Source organism: Thermobia domestica, chromosome 18 (assembly GCF_964235325.1).
Source record: "Thermobia domestica chromosome 18, izTheDome1.hap1.1, whole genome shotgun sequence".
Taxonomy (NCBI): domain Eukaryota; kingdom Metazoa; phylum Arthropoda; class Insecta; order Zygentoma; family Lepismatidae; genus Thermobia; species Thermobia domestica.
In genome coordinates this window covers 90,773,387-90,783,481 of record NC_137471.1, presented here as the reverse complement: position 1 = coordinate 90,783,481, position 10,095 = coordinate 90,773,387, and the positions used below count along the sequence as shown (strand labels likewise).

Sequence of the window (10,095 nt, the reverse complement as noted above, 5' to 3'; positions counted from 1 at the left end):
ATTCACACATATAAAAGAAAATCAACGAGGGAAATTTGGGAGGAAGAAAACAACAAGTCGACCATCGAGAGTATAATACGTGGTGAAATGGGATATTATAAAGCTTCCCGGCAGTTCAACGTTCCCCAGACTACGCTGGAGCGACGTTGTAACAAGGAACGAGAAAATTCTGGATTTTTCCAGAAACAAATGGGACATTTCAAGCCTGTGTTTACCTATGAACAGAAGTGCGAGTTAGTAGATTATTTAGTGAAAATGGAGAGGCGACTTTTTGGTAAAACTGGCAATGAACTGAGAGAATTAGCGTTTCAATTTGCAGAAAGAAACAAAATTCAACAATTCCCTTTCAACAAAGAAGAAAAAAGGCTGGAATTGACTGGTTAAGAGGATTTATTAAGCATCACCCTGAAATAACACTTCGTAAACCAGAATCTACATCGGGAGCTCGCGCGATGGGGCTCAACAAGGTAGCTGTTTCCAAGTTTTTTTCAGCTTTTGGCTGGAGTCATTGATGAACATCATCTCTCTGCAGAAAATATTTGTAATGTAGATGAAACTGGAATAACCGTGAATCCTAAAGGACATACAAGGGTTGTCGAAAAAAAGGGAAACTTCAACAGAGAGAGGAGAAACGGTTACTGCAGTAATTTGTTGTTCAGCTGCTGGAGTTTACATGCCACCTATGATGATTTATTTTAGATCAAGGATGCAGCAGGAATTTGAGATAGGCATTTCACCTGGATCATGGACAGAAGTTAATGCTACTGGATGGATCACAAAAGAACTCTTTCTCAAATGGTTCAAGAAATTCCTAATATTTTCAGGAGCGTCCACAAATAAACCAGTTCTTCTTCTTCTGGATGGTCATAACGCCCACACTAAAAACTTGGAATTAATTGACATGGCAAGAGAAAATGGAGTAGTTTTGCCTTGTCTGCCTTCTCATTGCTCTCACCGACTTCAACCCCTTGACGTCGGCTTTGTGAGACCACTCAGCAAGTTCTATGAAGATGAGGTTAGAAAATGAACCAATTATCTACGCTCCAAGTCATCTCTCAACTCTTTGGCCCTGCATTTTTGTGAGCAGTATCAATGCTGAACGCAATTAACGCCTTCAAGAAAACTGGGATTTGGCCTTTGGACATGAACGTGTTTACAGATGAAGACTTTCTACCTGCAGATGAAACAGACATAGGCCTAAACGTCACTGAGTCAGTAGGAAATGAAAACCCTACACTAACTGCACCTAGCAAATCCCTCTTCAACCCACACGCACAAAGCGTACAGTCGAATACATCTGAATCTTCGATTGAGAAATTCCCGGGTGCTCTTACAAAGAACATACTTCATCAACATCAAGTTTTCCTTCCGCTTCGCATCAAAACATAATAGCTATTCAAAACATTAAGCAAGGGACAAAACGTACAAGCCATAAAAGAGGTAAAACAGCCATATTAACTGCATCTCCGTACAAAAAGGAATTCAATTAGCTCAAGCAAATTCTAAACAATCAAAGATGTATAGAAAAAAACGTACTATAGCGCAACCAACCTCAAACAAAGGCCTACCAAAGAATGGTCGAAAAAGGAAACTAGTTAAAGAGTTATTAAGCTCGTCCAATGAAGAAGACGGTGACGCAGCTTGTCTTCATTGTAGCAACCTTTGGCCCAAATCTAATGAGGGCTGGACTTCATGCATGTATCAGTGGGCCCACAATTCGTGTGATGGGGTTGTTAGCGATGACGATGAAATTTAATACTATTGTAAATTCTGTTAGAAAAAGCATGATTCTACCAATGTTTAACATCTACTTCAGACTTAATAGTTGTACTGTATACTTGTTTATTTTTGATTTCCTCGTGTAAATTTATAAGGTTCGAATACGCAGTTTTGTTTAAGCTTTTCATGTTCAATTTCAAAATTTATTTATGTTGATTTGATGTCAGGAAATATTAAGATTTAACTGACAATAATTCGATGTAATCTGCTTAAACTTTGCAGTACAATTCCCAATGATCACATTTTTTCTTTTCTTAATAATGCCTAGTTCAGAATGTACCTTATACTTTTTAAAGTAATTATCAGCATTTTTTAAAAAAGAGTATTCATCTTTTGTTATATTTGATTATTGAGTCTAATAAATATTTCATAAAATTCAAGTTGTGTTGTATAATAATAATCATATATTGTTGTTGTATAATTATAACTCTATATTAGAGCTGGATATTATAGATATAATAGTCTACGGGGCAGTATGGGGTAGGGGCATAATGGGGTTGACTGAAAACCAATGTTCCATTATGCCCCACGTAGGGGGCATAATGGGGATAAGAGCCATTTTTGGAATAAGCTAAGCAAAAAGGTCCAAAACAATATTATTGAAGGGACTTGCTGGTTGAAATATTACAATAAATGTTCGACGTGTCTACCGCAAAAAATTACTGCAATTGAGATATTGGTTACCAATTTAGAAAAGCAAATATCTTAGTTTCCCCATTATGCCCCACGTTCCCCTATCTAATGTTATTTGTGTTTTCCCAACAGCGACATACTCCAAACAGTGGCACAGATACTCATATAACAGTTATGCAGGGGATGGAATCGAGACGAGACGAGACGAGAGTCAAAAATCACCTTCTCGGTCTCGTCTCGGTCAACAGATGCTTGTCTTGATCTCGGTCTCGGTCTCGAGGGCCAAGTTTCTGTCTCGTCTCCGTTTCGTCTCGAAAGTCTCGAAATAAATAGTGTGAAATTAAAATTGTGAAAATATTTTTATCGTACAGTCCGTCGTTTCCGCTTCTTATTTTTTGCCTTCATTCTTGACATTGAATTATGGTATGATGTACCTCTTCATAGCTAATTTGCTAGCGTTAATGCTTTCCATGCGTGTGTTCCAGGTTCAATCATCAGTGGGTATATCATACCTAGGATAAAACTCTAACCCATATTTCACTTATAGCACTTTAAGCTTTGTCTCATGTAGCCTCAGTACTGCCTATACAATTAAACTCCATTAAATTAACTCCAGTACTATAGACTAGTTTATTTCCTTCCTTTGAATCAGAATTGTTCAATTATCTCCTAACGGATAACACAACACATAGCAGCACGAATGTATTTAACCGTACGAAATTGAAATTTTACAGTTTCTCATTTATTATCCAATACAATCTGCTTTACCGTCATTTTAAAATCAAAATATAACGTTTATTATCTTAACAAATAGGGTAAATTATTACTACAATATATTTTGTTTCAAATTGATCAAATGCTTTATTACCGTTTCATATCTCCGTGTTTAATTGACACTTTATACCACGAATTTGCTGAACCTTGTGTTGGGAGCTACAACACTCATTTTTTCTATCTGTGGTCTCGGGTTGAAGCACCAAACAAGTTAGATTCAAAGTCCGATGTTTTACATAGTTCGCGTCTCATTTTAAGTATGTTTTGTTTCTTATACAAGTTTATAAGATTGTAATGTATTACATAAGAATATATGTAGTGCCGTAACATAAATTAAACCTATTCCTGAGCTTTCAGCGGTGCATGCGATCTTTATTCAAGAAAACTAATCGTTCGTTCATTACGTTGAAATTTTATATTGATTGAAAATTATTTGCGAAACATGGACATACATACATATTACATAATTATATAGGTAATCCAAGCTATTTGTATCTATTTTCTCTCTCTTGCTAAAACAAGTGATTCAGTTTTCTTTTGTATTAATTTTCCTAGTTTTGCTGCAAGATGAAAGATTGAATAGTAAAAAATATTTTAGCTGGACGATTTTCGTTAAATTTTGGATCCAGTTTTACCCTACATTACCTAGTAAAAGCTATATATATATATATAGGGTGTTATTGCACTATACCGACAAATTGTTAGAGGTGATTCCTTACATCAAAATAAGAGAAAAAGTCCAGATGAACCTGCATAGTTTCAGAGCTAGGGCTGTCCAAAATCGCGAAAAAGCCAATTTTCAAGATTTCCTATTTCGAATTCGAGAGACTGTGGATGGTGGTCCTTATCAGCGTAAAGAAAGTCACGCATACTCAATCCAAAAATGCATATTTCATTAATGTTCAATTAGTGTACAGAGTATTCCCTGCTGGGTGAAATTCCCAGACACGCCATCAATCGAATTTTTGAGATATGCTCTGACTTTATGATTGGTCCAAAGTAGACAAGTGATAAGCCTTGAGAGCAGTGAACGCGGAATCATTTGGCGCAATATCGGAAGTGTTAAGGATCGTCAGCAGCACGGTCTCTCGTACTCGGGAAAATGCATGCTGCGATGTTCTCTTTCACACTTATAAGAGAAGAAAACGTTAAATATACCATGACGAAATACATCGCATTGCACGTTATTCGGAACAAAAAAGCATAGAGCTGCCGGTTCCTAATACTTCCGACTTCCCTCCGAAGCACTGGATGTATAATGTTGTCAAGGCTTACCTCCTGCCAGTGGCGTATTTAGGGGGGTGGCTTCCGGGCTTAAGCCCCCCCCCCGAAATCTTACTTAGTATAGTAAAGTAAATCAAATATCTTGCAGAATTTTCACATTTCCAGGCAAAGCCCCCCGAAAGTTAGCAAAGCCCCTCCCGAAACAAAATCGTAAATACGCCACTGCCTCCTGCCTACTTTGGACCCTCCTTGAAATCAGGATATATCTGAAAATTCTATTGAGAGTATATCTGAGAATTACACCCTGTAGGGAATACTCTGTACACTTATTGAAAACTGATGAAATATGATTTTTTATTGTGTATGCGTGGCTTCCTTTACGCTGATAAGGACCACCATCCACAGTTTCTGGAATACGAAAAGAGGCCTGTTGAAATTTAGCTTTTTTGCTATTTTGGACAGCCCTAGCTCTGAAACTATACACTTTTCGCTATAGTTCCATATGAACTTTTTCTCTTATTTTGATGTAGTATAGTTCATTAACACCCTATATATATATATGGATTTTAGAGGTAGACTATGCTAAGTCACTTTTTGGTCGACATTGAATAAAGAATACTTTTTAAATAGACTATGTTCTTTCTAGTTGTGTAATAATGTATACTATTGGAAATTTCATGACGGCCTTAGGGTGAGGTCCAGAAAATTGACCTATTACCCTTCTCCGCCCATTACATGGTAGTGAAACCGATATTTTTTCTGAAATCCGATGTTGCCAACAAATTCGAACTCCATGACAGCTCTCAGCTAAAATAGGAGGGGGTGAGTAAAAGCTGATCTCCGTTACTTGAGTAGGGAATGGAATGTTTTAAATGTTTTGGCGAAGAAAAAAGTAGCCTGGAAAGCTGCGAGTCCTTCGTGTTGCTCTGTTATTTGACACTTCAACAGAATATCTTTCTTCTTCCGTTAAGAAGGAGCGACCCATATGTGCAGGTCAGTTGGTCAATGTTAGTTCATCTCCCTGTTCTCTATATAGAAAGAATGAAATAAACAAAGAAGGCAAGAAATACATTTTGGCATTTTTTAAAAGATAAACATGCATCTATTGAAAAAAAGCACGAGGAAGATTTTAATCTATATAAAAGTATCTTCAATTCTAGTCGAATAATAATATCTGAAATGCATGATGAAGAAGTAACTTTCTCATTTACATAATAGATAAGGCAACAAGATATCAAAAATTTACGAATAGTGTCTTTCAATTATATCTAATGTGTGTTTATTTTTCCCTTCCCTACTTTGGAGTGTGCATTCTTTTAAAGTTATAAACATGAATACATCTATTGAGAAAGAAGGATGGGATTTTAATCTATACAAAATACTCTTGAATTCTAATCAAATAATATCTGAAATGTATGATGTAGAAGTATCTAACTTTCTCATTAACATAATAGATAAGGCAACATCAATAAAGTAGCCAGGATGTGTCTGGGGGGGGGGCAAGTGCTGTTATAGGTACATATAGAGGAATTACAAACAAAAAATATATAAACTTAAAATATATATATAAAAAATTACAAACATCAAAGTACCAAAGTACATTGCCGGACCTCTTTGGGGGGGCGGCCCATATGCCCCCCTTCCCTAAGCCACTGGGCAACATGAGATCAGAAATTTATGAATAATGTATTTTAATTGTATTTTGTATTTTATTACATAATTACATTATACGCGTATTACATCGATTATTTTTATAAAATTCTACACCAGAGCATAGGTCGTCCTAATTAATTTTCTTTAACTGATTTTCCTTGTGACACCAGAAGAACGTTACTATAGTATTAAATTTTCTTCTTTCTCTTCCTTATTCGATAAAGATATGAAAGATGCCTAGTGCTGTGTTCAGGCCATGGTTGACGGAAAGCTAGTCTGAAAATGAAAGAGTAAAACGAAGAGAATTCCATCCAGCCGTTCGAGTCAGTGCTGGCAAATATAGGGAAGAGGAGAAGAAGAAGAATGTTAAGTGCGTTCTGGAGAAGTTGTATTATAATGAATACGACAGAGGGTATGACAAGAAGAAGAAGAGAAAAAGTAAGCGAGAGTATGCTTTAAAAAAAGGTATAGAGTAAATTTAACCCTAATCCTTGACTGATCTCAATTCCAAGCGATATGAATAGTTCTTAAATTTCAAATGCAACATACAAGCACAGACTCATACATAAAACATATTTCATGAAAATTAGAAAATTTTGCAGAAATTGTTAATTAGTTAGATTTGAGAATAGCACTTTCAGCAGAAAGACTATATGAAACGTGAATGTACAGCTTAGTGTGGAATACGCAGATGAGCTCCCGCCAGGAATCCCACACCGGAGGTGTGTACGCTATTTAAGTACCGACGAGAAAGCTCACAGCTGCTGTTCTGACACACATTTCTTATATTGAGAGACGCATTTATTTTCTTACTTTTCACCGAGTTCAATCACACCATCAACAGAGGATTGGTAATTCTTAAATATTTAGTACACCAATTTTAATATAACCGGTAATAATAATATGGTAAATTTATCGAACAAAAAGACACATACGCGAGATGAGATGGAACAAAATTTTCGTGACGAGATACATTACGAAACAGAACTCTTCGAGTAGAATCAAATATACTATTCGAAACAAGACAGCACAAAATCTTTTCTCTTAGGCAATACTACAAGCATCACACCATGTCGAATACTAGAAACTTGCTTCTATAAATGAACATAAAGCGATTATGTAAAAACATACTTGAAAAATATGAATCGTTGAAACCCCAGGTTTTAATGCTAAACGAAAAGTAGAAAAAAAAAAAACCTTGCGTAAGACTTTAGACTCTTGTAAAGCCCGAACACGTGAACATATGTGATATATGAGAAACAGACGAAGTGAAGTGTCAAATTAGAGAACAATGCACCGCAGGACACCACGAACTTGTTTCGTTCGAAGGACGACCCTTCTCTGCACGGACCTGAATTTACTGTTCTTCTGCACCCCTTCAGAGGGCATTTAGCTTTCTCTTATATCACAGCTAAGTTCAAAAAGCTCTCTGATAAATACGAAGATTTTTTTAAAGTGTTTAAAGCACTTGTGCATTTCTTTCAAGCATTTATGTGTGTGTACATGTGTACTTAACTGTGGTGTACATTTGTGCGTATATGTATCTATTTAAGTGTGTATAAATTAAGTTAAATTCATTTTTACTCTTGTTCGTGTGTTGCAAGTGAACAAAGATGTCGGACTATTTTAGACCTTGGGAACAAGGACAAGCAATGACTCGGGAAGTCCAAGAAGATCCTCGTCCCGGTCCTAGTGTACATAGAACACCGTCGAAGAGAAAAGTTAATGTCATTGGAAAAGGAGCAAAAGTAAGCAGACAGAGTGTGAAAATTATTCAAAGTGTTCGTACATTTTTTAGCGGTATCGTGCACGATGGGGGTTCTATACCGAGCAAGAATATTAATGAACTAACGTCGCAAGCTACAGGAGTTAGTGTTTCGACAATTAAGAAAATTGCACGTTTGGATGCTGCTACGTACCGTACCCCAACTAAAAAGAAAGTTCACAAGACAAAATTTGCGTTTTCTAAAATCGATGACTTTTCCCGGGATTTGCTGCGTAGGACAGTTTATGAATTTTACAAGGAAGGGATTTCACCGTCAGTAAAGTCATTGTGCGAAGCAATGCGCAGGAAAACCGCCAACACCGATTACGAATTTCCTTATTGTGCTCGGACATTATATACATTGTTAGAAAGTATGGGATTTAGGTATCGGAGAGCAGACAGGAAACCACGCAGGATGGAATCACCAGAAATTATTTCTTGGCGATATCGTTATATTGAAGAAGTAAAAAAGTATCGTAGTGAAGGGTTTCGAGACGTTTATTTAGACGAAACATGGTTCGATACCAATACGTGTAAAATGAAGAACTGGACTGACGACTCGGAGAATTGTTCGGTAGCAGTGTCAGATAAAAAGGGAGAACGAATAGTAATAATTCATTGTGGGGGCCGTAATGGGTTTGTTGAGGACGCACTTTTCGTAACACACAAGAAGATGGAAAATGCTCCTGCGGACTACCACGGTACAGTGACTGCAGCCATCTTTGAAGAATGGTTTGAGAATTCCGTGTTAAAACGACTGGAAGAACCATCAGTGATTATTTGTGATAACGCGTCAGTGCATTCCCGTGTTAGTAATCCGAAGCCAAACTCTTCTTGGCGGAAGGAAGACATTATCAGGTATATGAATCAACATTGTATACCTGTACCTAATCCCATTCCAATTAAACCAGTACTCGTAGAAATTGTAAACAAACATGTCGGTTTTCAAGAGAAGAGGTACGTGATTGATGAACTTGCTCTTGCATACGGACACGTTGTGCTACGTTTGCCACCTTATCATTGTGTATTGAATCCCATCGAACAAGTGTGGTCAGAGTTAAAACGGCGAGTGGCGGCCAGGAACTTAACAGGGCATTCCGTCAGTGCTCTCATAAACATAATAAAGGAATCAGTTCAGAACATAACGCCGGAAAAATGGAGAAACTATATTACGCATGTAGAAGGTATTGAGGACAGCTATCGTGCTCTGCAGTGTGTTTTTGACAGTGACGAACAAGCAAAATTTGTTATAACAACGGACGGCGATTCAACAACGGACGAGGAAGATGGTAGTGAAAGTGAAGAGCGAGACTATGGATTCGAAGAATTGGCAGATGATGATAACGACAATAACATATAAAGGGAAGTATAATTTATTTGCTGTTATTTTATACGATTTTCTTCTGAATTAAATTGCAATAAAACTTCCATGGGAATTAAAATAAAATGAAATGTAAGGTGAATGTAGGCTAAAAGAGACGAGGATAAATGTAAATAAATGAGTAAAAAATCATTGGTGAAATGGCTGTCGTATTTACGCATGGGCCATAAGCCCTGGGCGACAAATTTTGGAGGCGGAAAATTTACTCTGACCAGATATTATTCCAAAAAAATATTATTCTCTATTATTATTTATATATTATTTAACGATATATTATTAGTCTAGTAGTATGTTAACAGTAGTATAGTATTATTAGTATATATTGTAATATATTATCTAAATATTATTTATTGTATATATTTTATAAGTTTCCCCCTCCACGCAAATAATGATTATTCATTTCACCGTGTCCAATTTTCTACATCAGTATTTATTGATATTGAGGAAGCAGCAAGTTTTGGATGGCTTATGGAAGCAAAAATGTTATAAATACTGTACAACAGATCTATAATGCTAACTGTACAACAGATGATTTTTAAGAAAAAAGTTAGAATAGTCGTGAGACCTGTGTGATTGAGTACACTTTACGTAGTACGTAAATATAAGAAGTTGCGTTAGAAAAAAAACTGCAATTATATTCTAAATTTTAAGCAAATGGATAGATAGGATTTAAAAGATACGCTTTATCTCAGTGATATAAAAGTATTTGAATATTTTAGAGAACCACTCGTTGTACAGTGTTTTATTTATTTATTCACAAAGTTGAACTTATTAAGTCTAGAGAAATCTCGTTCCAGGTCCAGAGCAAAGGATGAAGAAGAAGCCAAACTTATATGGGAAAGGAAGTGTAAAATACAAAATTATCAACATCTCATATTCATCCATC

At 36.3% G+C, this 10,095-nt stretch overlaps 1 protein-coding gene across 1 annotated transcript; it reads left to right on the top strand.

The window, feature by feature from the left end:
* The first annotated feature begins 7,676 nt into the window (after positions 1 to 7,676).
* LOC145675170 (uncharacterized) lies at positions 7,677 to 9,188 on the top strand. Its single transcript, XM_081745542.1, has one exon. The coding sequence runs from the start codon at positions 7,677 to 7,679 to the stop codon at positions 9,186 to 9,188; it is 1,512 nt and encodes a 503-aa protein (XP_081601668.1).
* Positions 9,189 to 10,095: the final 907 nt, after the last annotated feature.

What these genes read in the sequence shown, in the direction of transcription:
- LOC145675170 (XM_081745542.1), top strand. Translation starts at nt 7,677, where the DNA reads ATGTCGGACTATTTTAGACCTTGGGAACAAGGACAAGCAATGACTCGG.